General features: G+C 37.0%; 1 protein-coding gene across 7 annotated transcripts in view; it reads left to right on the top strand.

Moving 5' to 3' along the window:
- DMD (dystrophin) overlaps positions 1-24095 on the top strand; it is a 1195780-nt gene that overhangs the window by 915969 nt on the left and 255716 nt on the right. For all 7 annotated transcript variants that reach the window (XM_014954058.1, XM_014954055.1, XM_014954053.1 and 4 more), the window contains one exon: positions 9371-9560. In XM_014954058.1, the coding sequence (XP_014809544.1) occupies positions 9371-9560 (190 nt within the window). The remainder of the gene's footprint in view (positions 1-9370; positions 9561-24095) is intronic.

The following is a 24095-nucleotide window of genomic DNA, read 5'->3' as shown; positions in this document are numbered from 1 at the left end:
TCCCAGGCTACCTGACCTTGCTTCCACCCTCTGTAGGCTTCCTTTTTGGTTTGGAGTTTGTCCAGGAGCTCTTTATTCATCCATACAGGACTCCTGGTGCTTTTGCCTGCCTTCCTCTTTTTTGGGATCCATCACTCTTGAGGTTGGGGGACATGATCACTGAATATGAGCCCCCTCTTCCTTTCAGGGCTTTATCTCAAGTCCAGTGTAGTAAGCTTGCTGTGTGCCCTTGCTGTTGTCCATAGGATCTTGAACTCCACCATCTCATGGTCCTTGCAGCCACAGCTGCACATGAGCTTCACACTCCCCATCAGCCCCTCCTTGGTGAGAACAAGGTTCATCATGGCACCTCTCCTCATTGGCTGCTCTATCACTTGGATAAGGAAGTTATCATTGATGCATTCCAGAAGCCTACTGGATTGCTTATGCCCTGCTATGTTGTCCTTCTATCAGATACCAGGTGACTGAAGTACTCCATGAGGACCAGGACTTAACATGAGGCTACTCCTATCTGTCTGTAGAGGGCCTCATCTGCTTGGTTTTCCTGGTCAGGTGGCCTGTAGCAGACCCCCACTGTAACATCACCTGTCCCTGCCCTCCCTTTAAACCTAACCTATAAGCTCTCGGTCAGCTCCTCATCTGTCCCCAGGGAGAGCTCCATGCACTCCAGCTGGTCACTGTGACAGCTGGTCACAACACCCCCTCTATCCTTCCTGAAGACCCTGTACCCTTCCATTCCAACACTCCGATCATAGGAGCCATCCCACTATGTTTCTGTGATGCCAATAAGATTATAACCCTGGAGGAGTGCACGTCTCTAAGTCCTCTTGCTTATGCACACTTATAAGGAGAGACAGAAATTATTTTTAAAAAGGTTGATGAGGAAATTTCCTCTGTGATAACACATATATTCTGTCCTAATGCTGGCAGGTGCTTATTTAAAAAGAGGTTATTTAGAGGTCCTATACAGAAATCTATGTATGTGATTTTGTGATATGATAGTTCCTTTGCATTAGCAAACCTTCTCAGTCTGACATGTAATGGTATAGAAGAGAGGGGGGATTAAAATCCAAGGTTAATCTGAAACTGGATAGATAAACATATTTTTTCCCTTTTTTTCTCTTTTTCTCATGAGATATTGATGGTACTTTCATAAAGAAAAGTAAGGAACAAACAGTCTTAATTAAAAAAGTGTTTTAAAATTGCTGTAGTGTCTTTAGTAAGAAAGAGAGCAGTTCACAGGAAAATGCTGGGGGTGGGGTAGTGATTTCTGTTATTTTCATAGATAGTCTGGCTATTTTGAGAAGGGCTATGACAGGTATAAGACTAGAAACAAGCCAGATAATGAACAGCAAAAGAAAAAGTTTCTCTCTTATGCTGCATCCATTTTCCTAAATATATAAGATGGTGGGTGCTTGTCATGGTTTAATGCCAGCCGGCAGCCACAACCATGCAGCCACTCACACAGTTCTTCCTCTTGCCACCAGAAAGGCAGGGAAAAGAGGGAGAAAAGGAAGGGAAAGGAAAAAAAAAAGTGGGATGAGATAAAGACGGATTGATAGAACAATAACAGAAAAGGAAAATAGCAATAATAATAATGACACAATTCACTCTCACCACCTGGTGAATTGGTACCTTCCCCAGCGGTGACTGTGAATTCCCACCCCACTGGCCAACACCTTTTATTATCTTGACAAGGGGATTGAGTGCACCCTCAGTATGTTTGCAGACAATATCAAGTTGCCCAGGACTGTTGATCTGCTTGAGGGTAGGAAGGCTCTACAGAGGGATCTGGACAGGCTCGATCAATGGGCTGAAGCTAATGGTATGAGATTCAACAAGGCCAAGTACTGAGTCCTGCACTTGGGTCACAACAACCCCATGCAGTGCTACAGGCTTGGGGCAGAGTGGCTGCAGAGCTGCCTGGCAGAGAAGGACCTGGGGGTGTTGGTCAACTGTTGGCTGAACATGAGCCGGCAGTGTGCCCAGGTGTCCCAGAAGACCAACAGCATCCTAGCCTGTATCAGGAACAGCGTGGTGAGTAGGCCTTGGGAGGTGATTGTCCCCCTGTACTCGGCACTGGTGATGCCCCACCTTGAGTACTGTGTCCAGTTTTGGGCCCCTGAGTCAGTGCCCTGAAGGGCATTGAGGTGCTGGAGTGTGTCCAGAGAAGGGTAATGAAGCTGGTGAGGGGTCTGAAGCACAAATCTTATGAGGAGTGGTTGAGGGAGCTGGGGTTGTTGAGCCTGGAGAAAAGGAGACTGAGGGGAGAACTTATAGCTCTCTGCAGCTACCTGAAAGGAGGTTGTGGTGAGGTGGTTGTTGGTCTCTTCTCCCAAGTAACAGGTGAGAAGACAAGAAGAAATGGCCTCAAACTGTGCCAGGGGAGGTTTTGTAGTGAGGTAGGGGTTGGTCTCTTCTCCCAAGTAACAGGTGAGAAGACAAGAACCTCATCACTGGTCTCCACTTGGACATCAAGCTGTTAACCACAACTCTTTGAGTGTAACCATCCAGCCAATTCCTGTAGAAGCTTTTGTTTTTGCCCTTGACATCTCTGGCCAGACTTAACTCTGTCAGGGCTTTAGCTTTCCTAACCTGATCCCTGGCTGCTCAGACAACTTTTTTGTATTCCTCCCAGGCTACCTGACCTTGCTTCCACCCTCTGTAGGCTTCCTTTTTGGTTTGGAGTTTGTCCAGGAGCTCTTTATTCATCCATACAGGACTCCTGGTGCTTTTGCCTGCCTTCCTCTTTTTTGGGATCCATCACTCTTGAGGTTGGGGGACATGATCACTGAATATGAGCCAGATTTCTTGGCCCCCTCTTCCTTTCAGGGCTTTATCTCAAGTCCAGTGTAGTAAGCTTGCTGTGTGCCCTTGCTGTTGTCCATAGGATCTTGAACTCCACCATCTCATGGTCCTTGCAGCCACAGCTGCACATGAGCTTCACACTCCCCATCAGCCCCTCCTTGGTGAGAACAAGATTCATCATGGCACCTCTCCTGATTGGCTGCTCTATCACTTGCGATAGTGCTGAGAGATATGGTTTAGTGGTGGGTTTTGTCAGTGTTAGGTTGATGGTTTAACTAAATGATCATAAAGGTCTCTTCCAAGCTAGGCAATTCTAAGATTCTGTGATTCTATAAACGCCAGAAATATTTTTTAATACATTTTCTGTTTTTTCAGAGTTTTGGACTAGAAAAACTGGTCAGGAATCAATCTCTTCAGTATCTGAAGAGACTGACATCATTCAGGAAACTGTGTGTGATTATCATGGAAAAATCAATACTGTGTCCGTATCAAGACAGAGTCTCAGTTCAAATCAGAGGACAGGGACATTCAGGGTTTTTTTCCTTCTTTCCTGCAGAAGCAAAGAGAATCAACAGAGAATTGCTTTTGTGTGTTTATTTTGAAGCCGCTGTTGCACTTAATCTCTGTACGTACAGTTACACCTGGAATTTAAAATAATTTCACTATTTATTCATATGTAATCATTAAGGATGGTACAGCCAAGGCAGAGGTGCCCTTTGACTTATCTGAAGGCACTGAGAGTCAGCTTTCAGCCAGTAAATCACATTGCTGAGAATAAATTCAAGGCGGAGAAGTATTGCACATAGAAATAAAGAAATATGTCACCGGCAGGAACCCTGTTCATGTGCCTGAATCAGCAGGGCAATACCTATGTGCTCCCATTGGACCCCCAAAAAGGCATTTTTTTCTTGTTTATTCAAAGACCTGTCCAAGACGAAATGAAATCTTTCCTTCTTTCAGTTCTTCACATCATCTGTCTTCAGGGAGATATTAGCAGCGATAAAGATCAGGCAAAGAGTTGTAGAAAGTTATTGTTGCCTTTTTAGATGTAGCTTTTTCATCAGGTTTGTCCCTTAATCCTTACAGGAAGGGACTAAAGCACAAAACTGACTGAAAAAAACAGAAAGCCTTTTTTTCAGGTACAAAATTCTGTACCAGCGCACCAAAGCTTCCCTGGTTCCTCACTCAGAATAATGGGAGTATGAGTGCCTGCAGATGAACCTCAGCTAGACCTGAACGCTGATCTCTGGAGTGGTTCAGATGCTGATATTGTAGCTCTGTATCTAGTTGCACTTTGAGGCTTTCTCATCATTTACAATATAGAAGAAATTTCAGAGTTAGAGTTGCACACAGGTGAGCAATCTCCATTATTTTAGGATTAACTGGGTAAAGAATGCTTTCCAACAAGCCAGGCAAAATAGTGATAGTAGGACGTAAGCATGTATGTATAAAGATGACTGAAAAAACTCAGATCCATGTACACATGCCAATGCTCTACAGGAGAGAAATGCTAGTAACCTCTATCAGAATAGTCAAATTAAAAGGAATATTTAAGCAAAAGTGTTACTGAAAGTATACTATATATCCCTGAGTGAAATGTCAAGCAGACTGAGATTCAGAAAACCACATAGAATCATAGAATTGTCCAGGCCGGAAGGGACCTCCAAAGGTCATCTAGTCCGACCTCCCCACAGTCAGCAGGGACACCCCCAACTAGACCAGGTTGCCCAGGGCCTCATCGAGCCTCAGCTTGAACATCTCCAGCGATGGGGCCTCAACCACCTCCCTGGGCAACCTGTTCCAGTGCTCCACCACCCTCACAGCAAAGAACTTTCTCCTAATCTCCAATCTAAATCTGCTCCCCTCCAGTTTAAAGCCATTGTCCCTCGTCCTGTCACTGCAGGCCTTTGTAAACAGGCTCTCCCCAGCCTTCCTGTAGGCCCCACTCAGGTACTGGAAGGCTGCTATTAGGTCTGCCCGGAGCCTCCTCTTCTCCAGGCTGAACAACCCCAGCATGAAAGCAGTACTTAAAATGCTGTCTCAATAGAGTTTTCCACATTTAATGTGTATCAGCCATTCCAGAATTAATCTGCAGATTAATCACTTACTAGCATGTATTAATAGTTTTAACTGGCACTATAGAATATAGTCCCTAGATTCTGGAAGAAAGTTCCCCTAAGCAGCATTCCCAAAATCAATTAGTATGATTTATTTTGAACTTGCATTTCAAAATTCTATCAATAATAGTAATTTTAAGAATTTAAAGTTCATTTTAGGAATTTAATTTTCTATTCATCTTTGACATCTCCTTATGTTCCCATTTTATCTGAGGTTAAATTATTCTGCTTTTGATAGGTTCTTTATTAGTCCAAGTTAAAGCAGCTGAAGAAGAGTTATCAGTAAGACCTGACATTTATTTAGTAGTAAAAATTAAATGTTCCAATAAAGCTTTGCAATTGTTCCTTTGTCACACCGGCAGAAGGGATGTGATCCTCATGAAAAAGTGCAAACTGCTTCCAGCGTTAGTAGGAAGATGCATGCAGTTCAAATTGTCTGTGATAGTTGACTCCAGAAAAGGGAAATTTAAGTATCTCTTTTTTTTTTTTTTTTTTTAATTGTATGGAATTGTGATGGCAGAAAGGAGAAAATACAGTTTTATAGAGAGAACCACAGGAACTACAGAAGTAAAATCATTTACTGATACTTTTTCAGCCAGTAGTCCGAGTTATTTTACTTTACATCTCAGTGTGATAATATTAGATTACCACAGTCTTCAGGTGAAAGTGTGGTTTAGTGATCTATTGAACATTGAATGATGCAGAATTTCTCCACTGTTATTGCTTTTAAAGAAATATCTGTGGAACATAAATCTGTTATTTTCTCCATTATGACTATAATCTGTGCTCACTCTTCAATGTATTTCCTTACGTATTAATAAAGTGTAGTGTACCTTGGCATAATGCTCTGCACTTCTTATGTTTCCTGTTATCTGAGCATCTCAAAGTGTTACTTATATACTGACCCTCACTATGTATCTTGTAATGTGAATAAATGTTACAATTTCAAATAGGCAAACAGATACTCAGCTCACTATGTATCTTGTAATGTGAATAAATGTTACAATTTCAAATAGACAAACAGATACTCAGCAAAAGTGAATGATTCATTCCAAATTATATAAATTATAAAGTTAAAAATTATATATAAATAAATTCAGCCTTCTCTTCTCCAGACTAAAGAGTCATGATTCATTCCAAATTATATAGTAAGTATTACAACTGAAAAAGAATCTGTGATTCATACTCATGGAACCTCTCCAAACACTGTATTCCTTGTATTGTATGGGATTGGGGGTAGTTGAATGAAGAATTCTTGCAGTACGTTTAATGACACCATGATTCCCATACCTCAGCACTTTCTCTTCTTGTTAGACTCTTTTACAAGATGTTCAGTTTTATGTATTTTGTTGTGTATATTTATTTTATGTGTATATTATGATATAAACCCTGGCTTTTAGTTAATAATACATTACCTTGCATATGAACATAAAGATCACACAGATTTCAGATAACTTTATTTTGCCCTGCTTATCTTCCCAAATATTGGTAAACAGCTACGTTTAAAAAATACTGGTTTTAAAAGTTCTCAGCATCACAGCAAATTCTTGTAGCAGAGGCTGGTATTTGTTTTCTTTTTTCATGATTTTTTTTTAAAACCTTAAAAAATTCTTCATATGAGTATAAATGTTCACGTTCGTACACATTGTGTGACTGGCTTCCTCTGACATGCCTCCATTTTCCCGCAACTTGAAATTTTGGCTAACACATTCTTAAGAGCGTACCACAATTTCTGTCCTGCAAGAAAGCTCATAGGAGAGCTAGACTTGGTCTGTCCATCCACTGTCACTGATGCCACTAGTTCCTAAAAATCAGTGCCCAGACTAGACTGGGGACCACCTTACCTTTAGTTGTGTAAAATTTAGTAATTGTGTAAATTTGTAAAATTAAAACTGTGTAAACTTTAGGTTACTAACCACTTTAGTCAAGAGAAAAAGATTGACTCAGACCTGAATCTGGTTCAACAGATGTGTATAGACAAGGGAGGAGGAATTAAATTTCAGAAATGCATGTCTCTGTGTTTTGCAGAGAGATTGTAGTTGCTGTCTAGATGAAAATAAGATGAATCCCATCTTTAGTGTTTCCCCAATGAATAAGAAGCTTTTGGTGATGGCACTGTGTGCTTCTTTTTATATCATAGACGAACAGAGAGAAACTGAATCATTCCATTAAAAAATATTTTTTGTTATGATTATCTTTTAGTATTTCAGCAGTATTTTGTAGTGTTTCTACTGTGCAGTTTTCCATTTACACTAAAACATATTTCTGCTTACTTCATGTTCTTTTCTTACAGCTTGTACTCACTATGGATTTAAACATATTTGGATGTTATAGAATAAAAGGAAGGCATCTTTATTTTGGTTTTGTGCAATACTTTCTTCTTCACTATATGTATTTTTGTCTCCCCTATAATTTTGTGTAATTTATCTTAGCACAGACTGCATTTGATAGTCAGTTTGATTCTTCATTTTTAGACCTTCTTTTCTCTATTCTAACCTCATAATTTTGAAGTAATTAGAAAGCCAAATAGAGTGAATCTTATTGATATGCTGCAGAGCTGTCAATGTAGTTGAAAGTTTATTGCATGTTAGATGTGTCAAAATTTAAAATGCAAAGTACTAGATATTTTCTGGTGGGTGTATTAGTTTGCTTATAGATAAGCAACACATTTCTGTAGGCTGAAAGAATTATGTGCCATAAGATTTCTGTGCATCGTAGAAGTGCTAGAAAATTTTTCATAACTAAAACTACATTCTTTACTCAGATCAATAAAATACTATATTTGTTCATGTAGTCTGTAAGTTTCTCTAAAATACAAATTCTGATTTTGATTAATAGTTCTAGTAGCTTTCCCTCTGAATACATTCTTCAGATCTGTGCTTGTTTTTTATGGATTAAAATGCACTAGGTATTTACACAAGTGGATGAATATAGCGTTCGGTCCTACTTCTCAGGATACCATGCAAAAAGTTAAATATACACAAATAAACTTAAGGGAGGCATTCAATAGCTTTCTCAGCTTTTGAATTAAAAAAGAAAGATTCAAGAATAAATTGCTTTTTTCACAAAGTGGTTGGGAAAAGCAAATAAGATGTTAAAGGATTACAAACATGATAGAAATATGGTAGCTATTCTGAGATTTGACTCTTGGGGAGAATTTTTTTTTTTTTTCTGAAATGGTTGTTGTCACCTGTACTCTGACTTAATTTTCCTTTTCTTACTGTCCTCTGCTGCAATTTATTTATATGCTTGTCGAAAAACATGCTAAATCAGTGCCACTTGGCAAAACTTGTGTGAAGCTTTTTGTTTCTTTTCTTACTTCAACTGGCATACCAGGTTTTAGGATGATAATACTTATCAAGGAGTACAACCCCTTCATGACAGGAAACAGGATTTGAAATAGAGATTAGCACTTAAAAATTTCATGGCTTCCGCTGGTAAAGTCACAATAAATTACAACTTGAGAAATTATATCTGCTAAAATGTAGTATCTTAATATCTGTCTAAATTACTATAAAACTTGACAGAAAATCTGTCTAGAAATATCCAGATGACCACAGATTTGCAGACTAAACATAGATATGCATGAAATTGCTTTAAATCCCCTTGAAATAACATAAATTATCAACTGACTTTACTATATGTTTTCTGAGCTTAAAAAATTACTCAGTTATTGTGCTGATGTTAAACAAATATGCATGTGATACAATAGCTAGGTAGCCTGGACAGACTCGTGTTAATGATCAGTATGTCATACTTACTTGCTCACGTTTTTAAATCCCTATTTAGGTAAAATTCAACAAAAAAAACCAGTAGATGTGACACCTACATTATGCTGATAGAACAGATATACTTTAATGTTTTTTCAGCACCAGAATTGCTGGAGCCTTTAGTGTTCTTTCCCAATCTATGACTTAGATGTTCCTCAAGGATAAGATAGCCTTTGAATTTAACAATTTATTTTATCATGTAACTGATAGAGATCTTGTAATTTATCACATTCAGATTAGAAAAACCCAAAACTATTAAATTTATCATACCATGCAGTGGCCAGGAACTATTTCATGATTTCTGAAAATAAACAGGTTTTCCCACTGCAGTATTAATGACAAATGAGGAAACAATCTGACTGAAAAAATTCAGGGAATTACTTCTGATTATTTTTTTTTTTTTAAATTATGCATGTTTCAGGCATAATACGTTCAAAGTACTTTTGCTTCATTTTCTACTAGATGAATTCCAGTTACTACTTCTCAGGAGAAAAGATAAAAAAGGAACCCTACCTGCCAGAAAAACAGTGCAAGTTCAGTAGCTAATGTATCCACAAAGTTACCTTGATTGGTACATGAAAAATACATGGTGTGTCTTTGTTATATTTTGATTTAATAATTAAGATTTGTTTTCTTCCTAAGAGTTCTGCATTTGACTATTTTGTACTTCTGCAGGGTTTGTGAGCGTGAAGCTGCACTGGAATCAGCCCTAAGAATGTTGCAGCAATTCTACCTGGATCTTGAAAAGTTCCTTGCTTGGCTTACAGAAGCTGAAACAACTGCGAATGTCCTGCAGGATGCTACACACAAAGAAAAAATACTAGAGGATGCCAAAATGGTTCGGGAGCTCCTGAAACAGTGGCAGGTAAATCAAGCACTTCAGTTTAGAGACATGTCAGGTATCCAAAGTGGTGTTTTTTTTCCAGTGCACAGCTACTCAACAAAACTGAAATTGTTTTGAAAAAAGAGAAGTGGTTCTACTACTAACCTTTAAGTGTTGCCTTGGAAATTGTTGTAGGATGTAATGTGAGTCACATTATGATTCTGTCTGACATCTTTCAGTGTATAGCACATTTGAAAGTGTCTTGAAGTACAGCTTTAAAATGTACAGAAAGGAAACATTTCTGGAATGGGCATTTAGATTTTTTTTTTAATCACATAAAAATGAATTACTCTGCCAAGCTGCAGACTTGAATTAAGCACTTGACAGACATGAGAGTTTGTTAAGCATTTCTGATATTTATAGCAGTTATATAAATTGTATCAAGATTATACTCTGTAGTTTAACTGAATTAGTTTTCTCCATTACTTTCAAATACATGAAAAATGTTAATTTGGTATTTGGCTGATTATTGTCAACATGCTCTGTTGTGATAATAAAAAGAGATAATGATTAAAATTTTCATAGTTAATGGCTGGACAGTTTCAGACGGTTGTCTTCCTCTGGAAACAAACAAAAAAAAAGGGAGGAGAATGTTGTATTTGGTGTTCTGGAGAATCTTGAGGAGAAAGAAAAATAATTTGTTAAGATGGTGCTGTTGAAATATACTTTCATTGTCCTTTCTTCACTACAGTTATTGAGAGGAATGCACATGTGTCTATGTGAGGTCTTCGATTTCCTATATATGAAGTTGATTGGCTGTTTGGAAGGCAGGACTTTCTTCCAATAGTCCTTGATAGTGCATTGACAGAAAGTTCAAAACTGGAAATTCCAGGCACTGAAGGCTCTATGCCTTAATTTATCTATGAAAATCATAACCTGAAAAATTTTAGTTATAAGTGATTATGTTGAATAAGTACATTGGATGGAAATACTACTACTTTCTTTTGGCACTACTGTTTTAATACATGGTTTTAATTATTTGACTGAATGGCTGCTAAATTCTATTACATTATTCTCTGAAATCTACAGTTGTTGCACTGGACAAAAATGGAGTCTGAACCACATTTTTAATAGTCATCTGTCTTCATGCTAATTTGATTTTATAGTAATATACATTAAGTCCTTATTTGTTTTTGAATTTGGTTGGCATGATCCTGGAGAGCAGATTTGAATGTAAGATAGTTCTCTACCAAGCAGTTAATTTTAAATATTGGCCATCTTTTTATATTCTCTAGATTAGGTGTTTGGTAGTAATGGTGTTGAAACAGTTGATTTATCCAGCCTTTGCAGAAGTTTATTTTTTTATGTGAGTTATTTGGCAAAATATAGATACCTAAAAATTTAGGTCAAACACTTCATTTTTAACTGTAATGGAGCTTTGTACACCTGGTTATCTTTTCCACTAGTATTTTGGTTTTTTTTAATTTCCACATAAGAACCGTACAGGGCTATAAACAAAAGGAAAAATAAATGTGTACAAATCCTTCCCTCTGTAAGTAATTAATGGATTACATAAAAATATCCACCATATGAACAATTGCCTTGAACGGTAAGCTTTCTTCTAAAGTTTTTTAGGTACTTAAATTGAGATGTTAGATTAAACTTTCAGTTTTCCTTTCCATGTTTTTGGTATTTAAATACCAGATTTTCTAAGGCTGGAAGGGTAAAAACTGTTGTAGAGTCTCTATTTGTTTCACTTCCAAAAAGCAAACATTGTTATGTTCGATATCTTGGCTGTACAAGACAAATTATTCTTATATTTTATTTCTTCCTGGGACTATTACTGTATCAGCGTCTTTATAGCATTTTCAAGCCTCCAGAAGAAATCTCATCATTCACAAGCAGAAGTGGATTTTCAAATGCCCTTCTCCTGAAGGGAGTCTGATGGAAATTTTTCTAAAAGCTTTTAGAACCATCTTTTCTTTTTTTTCCCTTTTTTTTCCCCTCAAGTAGAAGTTGTTTTAATAAACAATAAGGAGCTGTTTTTTTGAAATCACAGTTGGGAAAGACCTTTTTTTCTGTAATTTTTTAAGAACTACAGTGAAGTGGCTATTCAAGATTTGTACCATCTTCCATTTCATTAGGTTATCACTGATTTGAGACATAGTCATTAACTACTATTCATTTAAAAGAATGTATCTTTTTGCTAGTGTGTGATCTTAGTAATTAGAGCATCATTTTTAGTCAGTTCTTTTATTAGATTAGGGACAGTAACAGCAAAAATTTTCGGTTGAGAAAAGGAAACTGTAATTAATTTGAATCAAGCAATGCATTTGTTTACTCAGTAATGCAATGTGTTAACATACATGAAGCTGTTGTAGCAACTGCAGGTTTTTCTGGAGGCTTTAGATTATTCTCAAATTGTAAATGGTGTTTTTGTAGCAATTCACCATTATTGGAGGGACATATGTGCAGAAGAAAATACAAACTTCCATAAACTTCTGTTCCTCCACTGGTACCTAAGATTTTTTTATAATGATGTGTGTGTGTGAGTTTCATATGAAGTGAATGGACAATGCCAGTAAAAGTCAGCTGGAAACAAAGTATGGGATTAAATTAGTGGAGGCTGCGGTTACAAATACTCTAGCAAGTTAAATACGTCCTTGATCCTTTTCCGGACTGGGGCCACCTATAAGCAAAAAGCCACATTGATGTTCATGAACTGATCTACAATTCAGAAAGTCAAATATGGTGCTATGCTTGTTCTTATATAAGACTTTTCATTATGGAATACATAAGTTGAATAAAATAAGCAAATTATTCAAAAGAAAAAAAAAGTAAATTAATGTAGTAATCTGAAGGTGCTCAGCTGTAAAATTAATCAGTTCATGAAGATGAGCAATGTTTGCATTAGTCATAACACAGTGCTCCATATTGATAGTCTTCATTGTAAAAGCTTCCTGTCCCAATAGGTACAGTTACCTCGTAGCGCTGCAAATATTGCCGATATATACTTTGTTGTAAAGCTTGATAATGGAGTAAATATTAAGGACTTTACTTCTTAAAGCACAATTTTGTCAATAAAACAATTTTTTTGATGTCAGCTTACTGGTGAAAAAAGAGAGTACGGCTTTTCATCTGTTCCTCAGTTATTGCTGCATTGATCCTTCCAGTCTTCATACCCTGCCTGTAAGAGTTCTCTCTCACATTTCACTTTGATGCATAAGGATGAAAAGTAATAACATGACAAAAGTGTGGCCATTTGTGCACAGCTTAAGCATACAAAATATTCAAACAAAAAGGAGCTTAAAGTCACTGAAATCTCAGAAATATGCATTTATGTACTTTGTGGAAAGGAGTTATTGTTCACTAATCTATATCATCAGGTCCATAAACAATAAATATTGATAAGCCTTTTTTTTTACTCTGTATTGTGGGCCAGAAATGCACTTATCCTATAAAGCACATCAGACAATGACTTGTATCCCAAGAAATGTGCTATGTGAATTGTACATGTGTAAAAATGGACATATTAAAATACAGTCTATGTCCTTAATATGTTTTTTAACATCCAGTATATGTAGTATAACCACAAGCCCTGCCTCATCATAGAAAAGATCCTAAATGCTTTCAGCCAGGATTACAGTTTTCCAATGGGCTTTTTTTTTTTCTACATGAAGTAATTTTTTTTTCTCTCTCACCAGTTAGGCTGAATCCAGATCAAAGGAGGTCAAACAAAATGGTAGTTTCTGATTAAAGAAAGTTTGACTACTCAGGTTTATAAAGTTCATAGAAGTTATAGTTAACTATGACATATGGCCTTAGATCTGTAATCTCTGTCTTGTTCTTTGTGCAGTTGCATGGACTTGGATAATGTAAAAATAGTCATTAGGAGTCATGAAATGTATTAATAATTCTGTAATTCTGTATTAATCATAGAATCATCTAGGTTGGAAGGGGCCTTAAAGATCATCTAGTCCAACCATCAACCTAACTCTGACAAAAAAATAAATAAGAAATAAGAAATAAAAATCACTAAACCATATTCCTGAGGATCTACTATCTTTAGGCAATAGGTATAAAGCAATGTTTGATAAAGAATCCCTACACAGATAATGAAAAACATAAATTTCTAAGTTCAGTAGTAACTTTGTCTCTTTGTCACTGAAAATGTTTATCTCACCTTTAGTGATCCAGCATTTTTCTGCTTTACAGTCTCAAGCTTTAATTTATTTCTTTAAACAACCAGGAAAATAATGTGTTGCTAAGATAAAGTCTTGCTGTGCAGAAAGTGTTTCATACAGCAAAAGTTGCTTGTCTAGGAAAATCTCACATTTTTAGGTGTTCTTTTGCTTTTCAAGTTCAGGAACCATTAGCTTAAATGTCACTAATAAAGACTAATCTTCCCTTAGTACTTCGCAGTTCGTTCAGTAGCAGAAGGAGAAGGGTGAGTCTTACACCTGATGTAATGACGTAATTATATTAAATGATGTAATTATATTAAACTGTTGCATTGTAAACACGCTGTTTGTTTATATAAGCATGCATTTGCATGCATCATTTGTCTGAAATGACAGCAATGTAGTTGTTGAGGTAGTTCACACAGTTAGAATGCTTTCTGGAGAATTTTCAAGGATGCAAACCAGTTACTCTAAGGAGTTGTGTAATTATGCGCTGCTTTTTATTGCCTGGTTGAAATACATCACGTGTCCCCACGAGGCCTGGTTTGATAAGTAACCATATGAGGGAGATGCAAATAATTAATTTTACTTTCTGCTTTCCTGCTTCTAGTGATACGAACTCTCAACTATGTTAATTGCTCTTCTGCTTTGTTTTTTTTGGCAATAATTGCATGTGACATTTTATACATCTTATGTAATATTAGATATAATTTTGAAGGTAGTTATTTCATGTTATTTCATGACTGCAATCATTTAATATTAAGCCTGTAGATTAATTTAATCACAGGAATTTTTCCATTGAAATTTGACAAATACTGCATGTGACAGTTAGACAATAACTGGAGAATGCTTCTATAACATTTACAGAAGTTACCAAATTTATCTGAAATAATCTCTGATAGAATGATGAATTATTGGTAGTGTAGACTGACTAAAAGTATGACAGCATATGATAAATGAAGCAAAGATAATAACTTTGGCATGAAATACATAGCGAATTTATTTTTATCACCACCTTCATGCTCACTTAGCTGATAACCAAAGTAGTTTTGCATTAGATAAAGGAGTTTTGCTGCTAATAACATGAAAAACATGCAGTACCTTAAATTATACTTAAGAATGTATAGTATGGGCACTACCCATATTCTCTCACAACGTTGTTTTTATCTAAAGCAAGGGATGTGAATAGCAGGCAATGCACTCCTGTTTCCTCTATTCCTATCAATACTTGTTTTTAACATGTACAAGCAGCTGTTTTTTTCAATAGTAGGAAGTTGAGGTAGATACATGTTCCTGACTTTTCTTGATTATTTAGCAGTATAGGTTCTTTGAGAAACAAAATTCTTTCCAACTTTGCTTCAACCATAATTTACATGTAATTGGCCAGCATGGTTAATTTTGTGACATGATGTATGGATTAGGTGACAGAACCTGACTACCAGAGAAGAGAGAGAGTGTCTGTAACATCCTTGTTCAGTCCAGTTGTCTTTACTAAAAAATATTTCATAGTCATTAATTTTCTACTGCTTCCAGTCTCTGTTCTGAAACACTTTCTCACTCAGTTCTGCTTGAAATTGTTCTCTGAAAGTTTTAAAATTCAAATACAGTCGTCTTCCCTCCCCTATTTTTTTTAAACTTAATTTGTCCAGATTTGCCTTTTACACTAAGCTGTTACCAATTTTGAAATAAAATTTGTCCATAGTACCTGAAATAGAGTAACAACTTTCAGAGTCGTCTTACTTCATTGAGTAATAGAAGATAACTTCCAACATGTAAGTTTTAATACAAGTGCTGTTACAGCCTAAGCTGAGACAGGGCAAGATATCTCAGAGTGAAACATTACCATATGGATTTTATGAAATACTGGATAATATTACTTTGAAAGCGCCTGGTCAATATTTTTTTTTTCTATACTGTGATTGGTGGTCATGAGGGAGGGGAATACTGTTTCTTTGTTGTTAACAGCAAGTGCCAAACTGACCCAACAAGAACTCAATGAAGCTACACTTGCAGTTTTGGCAGGTGTAGAATTCCTGACTGGAGAGACAGCTCCCTCACAGCCAGTGATTGTGTCCTGGTTATGGGACTCATTTGCAACCACTGCACTTGAGACTAAACACTTGAATCAAAATGTTTTCTGTCAGCCCTAAGTGTCTGCTCATCCAGCTAATACTAGGAAGTTTTTCTTCAGCTTCCTTGAACCGATTGAATTTTGGTTTTAAATTCTAATCTGCCACATTTGTGGCAAAAGCAGCCAAGGGAGCGTTGATCTGCTTGAGGGTAGGAAGGCTTTGCAGAAGAGTCTGGACAGGCTGGATTGATGAACCGGGTCCTGCACTTGGGTCACAACAACCCCATGCAGCGCTACAGGCTTGGGGAAGAGTAGCTGGAGAGCTGCCTGGCAGAGAAGGACCTGGGGGTGTTGGTCAACTGTTGGCTGAACATGAGCCAGCAGCGTGCCCAGGTGTCCCAGAAGACCAACAGCATCCTGGCCTGTATCAGGAACACCGTGGTGAGTAGGCCTTGGGAGGTGATTGTCCCCCTGTACTCGACACTGGTGATGCCCCACCTTGAGTACTGTGTCCAGTTTTGGGCCCCTGAGTCAGTGCCCTGAAGGGCATTGAGGTGCTGGAGTGTGTCCAGAGAAGGGTAATGAAGCTGGTGAGGGGTCTGAAGCACAAGTCTTATGAGGGGAGGTTGAGGGAGCTGGGGTTGTTTAGCCTGGAGAAAAGGAGGCTGAGGGGAGACCTTATCATGCTCTACAACTACCTGAAAGGAGGGTGTAGAGAGGTGGGAGTCGGTCTCTTCTCCCAAGTCACAGGTGATACAACAGGAGGAAAAGGCCACAAGTTGCACCAGGGCAGGTTCAGATTGGATATTAGGAAAATTTGTTACACTGAAAGTGTTATTAAGCATTGGAAGGGGCTGCCCAGGGAAGTGGTTGAGTCACCATCCCTGGAGGTATTTAGAAGGTGGGTTGACATAGTACTTAGTGATATGGTTTGGTGGTGGGTTTTTATCAGTTAGGTTGACGGTTGGACTAGGTGATCTTAAAGGTCCCTTCCAACCTAGACAATTCTATGATTCCAACAGCACCCTGGCATGTGTTTAGCATAGCGTTGCCAGCAGGTTGAGGGTAGTTACTCTCCCCTGTGCTCAGCACTGGTGAGACTTATCAGGAGCGCTGAGACCTGGGCCAAACTTTAATATGAGAGAGACAAGGATTTACTGGGGCAAGCACAGCGAAGGGCAACAAAGATGATTAAGGATTTGGAGCAGCTTTCATATGAGGAGAGGATGAGAGAGCTGGCACTGTTTAGCCTGGAGAAGAGAAGGCTCAGGGCATCTTATCCAAGTGTATAAATATCTGACAGCGAATGTGTAGAGAAGACAGAGCCAGGCTTTTCTCAGCAGTACTCAGTGACAGGATGAGAGGCAGTGTCAAACATAGGGGGTTCCAGGTTAGCATAAGAAAAAATCCATAACAACAAAACTGTGAGGGTGGTCAAATCATGAAACAGGCTGTCCAGAGAGGCTGCGGCATCTCAGCTACTGGAAATCTTCAAACCCTGGCTGGATATGGCCTGCTCTGAGCAGGGGTGTTGGATCAGATTGTTTCCAGATGTGCCTTGACTGTTCTATGTTTTTTGTGATCTCTGATCTGATCACATAATCACTGGTCTCAGTCATTCTGTAGCCTAATTAATTTTGACTTAAATATGCAAATGGAAAAACTTTAATATGAGAAAATAAGAAACTGAAAACTTTCAGGCTATTTCTTGAGAAAATTTCATAAACCTCTCCCAGGAGTTCCTGAGTGATGTGTTTAAGTGAGTGAGGAGGAAAAGTGGATAGTTAAAAAAAAAAGGTGAAGTGAGGAGAAGGGACTACAGAGAGTAAAAGTAATTATATATTTTAAAATTAGTCATATTAGTGCAAACTGATTGGGAGATTGAAAAGTGAAAGCTAGATTTAAGCAATGAAAGTAGTACAAGTATTTTTCAGAGTACCATAAATTAAAATTAAGCTTGCTTTCCTTATTTACAGAGTTAAAATCTGCACCCTTTGGCCCCCAAGCGTTTTCTCTCTTAATCCATCACTCTTGCACCTCAAAAGTTATCATCCAAATATTAATTGTGACTTGCTTGAAGTAATTATTTTTTTAATTGAGGTTTAGCTTGGTAGTGTATTATTAGAGTAACGCTTTTGCCAGAGTGGGAACTGTTAGCAGAGTTCTGGATTGAGACCTCCTACAGGCTTTGGTCCTTCTACTTAGGTCTATTCACACTGAGTTCCTAGTTTGCTGGTAAGATCACATATTTTGGTAAAAGAATAGTGTTTTGTGTTAATACCTGTGTTTGAAGTTGAATACGTTGGATGGAGGGGAAAGAAGTACTTTACAACATAAAAAGTTAGCTTCACATTAACTCTGACAACATATCAGGGTATAAATGTGCCTGAAGAGCAGGACAAAGATGGTGTCTAAGTTCACTCAGGCTCTCCGGTGTATTTTTATTTTTATCTTATGAACCATAGATAGACGCAATAATCCAGTAGCACAAAGGGCCAAAGACACTTTAACATAGCTTAATGTCATACAACTCAACTACGTTATGATTAATGTGCTGCTATAGAAGGCACAAAGATAAGGAAGGACATTGTTGGTTCAAATGGTATATAATCTAAAGTCATACAAAAATGGGTAAAACTGGTGAATCAATGAGACTTCTTATGCTCATAGATAAAAATGTATACTTGTGTTTGAAACTTTAAGTCCTAAGAGACTTGAAAATGAGTGATCCTTTCAAACAGAATCTGAGGACCAAATCTGAAAATAAGTTGTTATGTTTGTTTATTTATGTTTGTTTTATACAACTGTAGTTTGTCATCTGGATTAGGCTTGCTGGTTTGTTGTTTATTTTTCCTTCTCAGAGAAGAAACGGTTTTATTAAAAAACTGCTTAACAGCCCAGCATGTGGTCAAGCAGTATCTTATAATATTGATATACTAGTATCCCTGCTATCTTTTGAGACTGTGATTTTGCTCCATTCAAATAACAATGGCAATTTCAGCGTCACTTCCGTACCGTGATGTGCTTTTGATGTAGGCAAGGATATGAAAAAGGGAAACAGGAGGCTTTCAGTGCAGGGAAGAATAACGCAGAAGAGAAGAAAAGCTGGGAAATGGAGCAGCTGTGTAGAATCAAGTTCCTACATAGTGCTACATTAATGGAAAGCTGAATACTTTCACAGGGAGGTTTAGATGCTGATTCTTAATGGGGAAAGCAATACCACAGCTGCTGTTCTTAGCTGGATATCAAAGAGAAGTGCTCGGGAAATCAGTAATAAAACAGATATGTAGATGTTGCTGCTTTTGTCTAACATTTTGTTTTTATTAGTTTGGTTTGGATAATCTTTATCGTAAAACCAGATGATATTGATGCTGCAGCTTATCTAGGAGTGGATACATTTAAGATGTATTGTGCTTCTGCCTGTTTCTGAACTTAGAACAATATTCTAATCAATGCTAATTTTTCTGTGGAGGCTAAAAGGCTTATTTTATTAAGTGATCTAGTACTTATTACTAGAGTGAGATGTAAGTATTCTTAAAACTTATTCACTGGAAAATAAACATCTCTCAGTTGTTAGAAATCTCACATATAATGTGGATGTTTGCAAGCAAGAAGAAAGATAGATTTCTCATTTGCACATGTTCTCATAATCAAGGTAGAAGAAGAATTTCATTGGTCAGATGTGCTAAAAAATATAGTATATGCTCACTTCCTTGACTTATGTTTTTCTCTTTAAAAGTTTATTGAGCGCACCAGAAAAATGGTCCTAGGTTTTCACTTGCAGGCTAGCATGCAAAGCCTACCAAATTTAAACACAGATTTTTCAAATACAGATTAGATGGGAAAAGCTTTTGTAGAATTAAGTGTGAGGTTGTATTGTATTAAATAAGATTATTAGAGGAGAACTTGGAAATCACAAATAGGAATAGGATGGAATGGATAAGAAGGTTTACCATTATTCCTGAATAGGTTCCAATTCCTACATTTTCTCCTGACTTTATCATTTCTTGAGGATGCCTCATCTCTGTTTGTGTAGGCTTTTCTAAAATAGGATCATCCACATTTGAAGAACTGGATAGATGGGCACTTCCATAGTCTTACTTAGTATGTGCCATGTTTCACAGTAGCCCACAACTTGAAGTGATAGGAATGAGATTGGGTGGTTACCAAAATTTTGAAGATTTCTGCTGTTTGATCTTCTTGTGATCATCAGCATTTACTGCCATTTAGTTCTTCCATGTGCTTTGTATTCTTTATAGGAGATTTGTTTGAAAAGTGAGTAATCAATAAAAACTGTTTGCAAAAACCCATTTTTTGATATCTTCTTCTTATGAGTTTGGAAGGGTATAATTTGCAATTATACCTCATGCCAGACTCTTCAGTACACATGGCTTAAGTGCACGTAAATTTTTGTTCATGAGACCAGAAGTCTATTTTCCCAATGCAGGTAAAAAGAAAAACATGATTGTGATTGTTAACATGTTACTATAAAAAGGATAAATTATATAGTGCATACCTGAGGAGAAGTGTTACTTTTGATTTAGGGGAGATACCTTCCTGAATATCTAAAAAGGCAATAACCTAGAAAGAATACAGATAAGGAATAAAATAAAATCACAAATGCATTTTGGAGACAAGTTCTACTTGTTTTGTGAAACACTTTTATACTATACTGAGAAAAATGGTTGTCTTCTAAGAAATGCTGCAAACTTTTTATGAGTATATAGCTGCCATAACACAGGTTTTCTGCATATGAATTTACAAGTTTTCACAATACTAGCTATTCTGTATTATGCACTATGAACCTAGAAGGAGTAGCTAAAAAAATAACTGGCTACATTAGGTGCTTAAAATTGTGGGATCTTATATATATATAAAATATGTGTAGTGTAAATGTTAATGGTGTTTATGGTTTGTTTGTTTGGTTTTTTTTTTGCTAAAAAAGTTTCTTAATTTGATTGTGTTTTACCTAAAACAGGTTATGGATCTTATAGGTTCATGTAGGTATATCTCAATCAATATATTTTTAAATTGTGCAGTTCCTCATGAGGTGATGGAAGAGAACCAAAGTGTGAACTCAGACTGCTGAGATCACTTTTCCCCCAAATGATGACCACAAATTTAGTCATAGGTAACTATGAAGGCATATGAAAATATGCCTAGAGAGCTTCTTCTGCCAGATCACTCCAAGTTTTAAACTGTGTCTTCTGCTGAACCACCTGTCCACATGAATGTCCCGTAAGTGTTGGGGCAGTGACATTTGTTTGGTTTTTCTCTGCCTCGCTGAGAAATGTTTATGTTTGATGTTCTGGCTTGTCTTACCTCTGTTGTCACCAGGTGGGGAAGATGTTAATGTTTTCTGTTCTCCATGTGTTTCTTTTCATAGAAAATTTCCTTCAAACCGAATATTTGTTCGCTTAGAGTAAGGATTTAGTCTCCTTTATGCCACTTCTTGGCTCTCATCAGTGTTGTAAAAAAAGATTTTCACTGCCTCAATTTGGCTGATGTAGTTGTCAAAACATCTGAATGGGCACAGCTATGAACCTACTCTGTGGCTACCATAACCAGTCAGAGCTTTGCCCATGAATTCTTTGCACAATTCCACTGTATGCAGGAATGCTGCTGCTTCTCAGGTGAGGGAAGGGAGTGGGGTGAAGAGAGCCTGCACCAGAGCATGGAAATCCATTTGCCTTCTGTTACTGTAGCCTATTGTGTGTCTTTGGTAGCAGTCAATAACTGAGCCCAGGGAATGGATTTTTTCTAGTACTAAAAAATGAGGCAAAACAGGCCTCAAGAAGGGAAGCACAGTGGGCAGTAAGTTTATCTGCTATCCTCTGCATACAAAAGACAGATGCCTTTATTTTCAGGTATGTCAAAAGGACACAATGTTAATTTTCTTCAGATTTGTGGAATACTTGTTATTTTCTCTCTCTCACTCTCTGCATTTACTGCCTCTTTTCACTTTTCTATTAGATACTTTGGTCATCGAGACAGAGAGGATTCTATTTAGTGTTATGATATGTTTCATAAGTTATTTATGCCAAGCTATTCTCAGAGTCTGGTTTAGCAGTTTACCTTCGAGTGTTGGTGATTTGTGGTTTAGATATGCTAATCTAAGACCCTTTGTGATTTAAAGTTGGATTGAAGTAGCTGCAGTAATACAGTAGGTTTTTGCATTATTCCCTTTGTGTGGAATATGTCTGCTGAATCAGAATAGAGTTGGAAGAGGCTGGAGGAATGGCAGAAAAGAAAAGGTAACTGTCCATTTTTGCGTTGTTAATTTAGAAGTTTTCAGCTGACCAGACTATGGCATCTAAGACAGAAGTAAATATTTATTAACAAATATACCAGAGAAAAGAATACATTGCTTATCATCTGGTTATTTAGGTTGGTTTTAGTATGGTATACCAACAGTCACCGGAGGTGTTGGTATGTGAGTGAAAACATCTGGACTCTTGATTTAAAATAAATGGCTTCAATCCTGTACTGTCTATGTAGTTGAAAAGATAATGCAAAAACAAAAGAGGCCATGAGCACCAGAAGAAAGTATATATCAATCAGTTCAGAAGATTAACTTCTTTTTGTGTACCTTTCTTACTCTGCGTATTTTTTACGTTAGAAGTCTCTACGTCTTATAGAAGCTTTATTGACAAATTTGTATCAGTTGATAATTTTTTGTGAAGTAAATGAATTATCACTCAAAAGAGTGATAATATGAGGCTATTTTTTTAATGTCAGAATTTTAATTTCTGATACCATGATCAGATATTACAGCTTTTTAGGGGAACGTTGCCAATGAGGCAAATATGAGGGTTATCTAGTAACCAGATAGTAAGCAGATTAAAGATGTAAATTATATTCTCTCCAGAAATACCATTTATTGTCTACTATATTAAATCTACTTAATTTTAATTTCTACCTCATGCTGCTGGGTTGGACACAATATTAATGACTCTTTTTCTGAAACTACTTCATAGTTTGGCAAAAACAGAATAGCAAGTTGCACTTCCTAGAAGAATAAGTATGAAAACCAAAAGATTGAGTCACTAAATTTCATTGTTGAACTTCAAAGGTCTTTTGTGTACAGTTGTCCTGCTATTTTTTGTACTGTTTATATCAAAGTGTATTTCACTGATGTATAAATGAAGTGGCAAATCCTTTCTTCCCATGAAAGGGAAACCTGCTGGAAGCTGCCAGATCAAAGCTACAACATAAACCTGTTCTCACTTACGTTACACCAATTACAGACACAATAGTACATTAACCTCAGCAGATCATCTCTTCTTTTTAACTGTGGTATTGTAATTCCATGCCTCGTGAGTAAAAGTTGCAACAGTGTTTAAATCCCAGCTTGTTGATTTGCTTTCAAAAGGGAAATTTTATTTTAGCCTTAAATCTGTGGGACATGGAATACTATGGAGGGTTAGCACTGCCTGAAAAATAGTGCCAAGAAATCATATTTCTGCAATGGGAGCTTTTATGTGACAGCGTGTTATTTAATTATCTTGTGTTTCCCATTTGATGTCTAACCTACAAGCTTTATGCCCAGGTGTTACTGGACTGCATGCCGCCTCAGGTAAGAACAGGATGATTACCCAGTTTTAATCCAGCTCTGTGATCAGAGCATGAAAAAAGAAAGGCCACATGTTGTCTTCAGAGCAAACTTGCAGCTGCAGTTACATTTCCACAGCTATGAATTCCTTGCTCTAAACCTAATCCTGGGAGACTCAACTCCTGATGATATCAAAAGGAATTTTACAGATCATCAACACTTATTTTATCTGGCTCAGTATAGAGAATCTGTGTTGGGATAAGAAGCTATGCATTTTGTTCTGCTTTGTTTTTTATTATTATTTTATTTTGTCCCATTTTTTAGTCTGGGCTTACTTAATTTGATGCTTTTTTTTTTTCCCTAAACATTTTCTTAAGATCTTTACACCACCAAACTGGAGGTTGGCATTTTCCATACTAGACAGGGGCAGATATTTAGAGCAATATATATACCAAAATACATCAGATTTGCTTAAACTAAAAAATATTTTTTTTGTTCTCAATTTCTTTCTCCTGATGTAGTTTCTGCTACATTCTGTACATTCTGCTGCTGCTTTCATTTTTATGTAATTTTCACTGTATGTCTAAACATTTGGGAACAAATAGAGACAAGCTGGACCTGACAGAAATAGACAAAAATTATTTTATGTGTTTAGTTAAAAAACTTTGTAGAAATCTGTCTTTATTAACATGCTTTTTTGCTGATGAGTCCCCTGTTTTCATTATGGCTTATAGCACTATAAATTAATTTAACATGAAAGGATAAAAATGTTG

Source organism: Calidris pugnax, unplaced genomic scaffold, assembly GCF_001431845.1.
Source record: "Calidris pugnax isolate Ruff unplaced genomic scaffold, ASM143184v1 scaffold246, whole genome shotgun sequence".
NCBI lineage: Eukaryota > Metazoa > Chordata > Aves > Charadriiformes > Scolopacidae > Calidris > Calidris pugnax.
The sequence above is the reverse complement of the archived record's forward strand: the minus strand, read 5'-3'. Positions and strand labels throughout refer to the sequence as shown.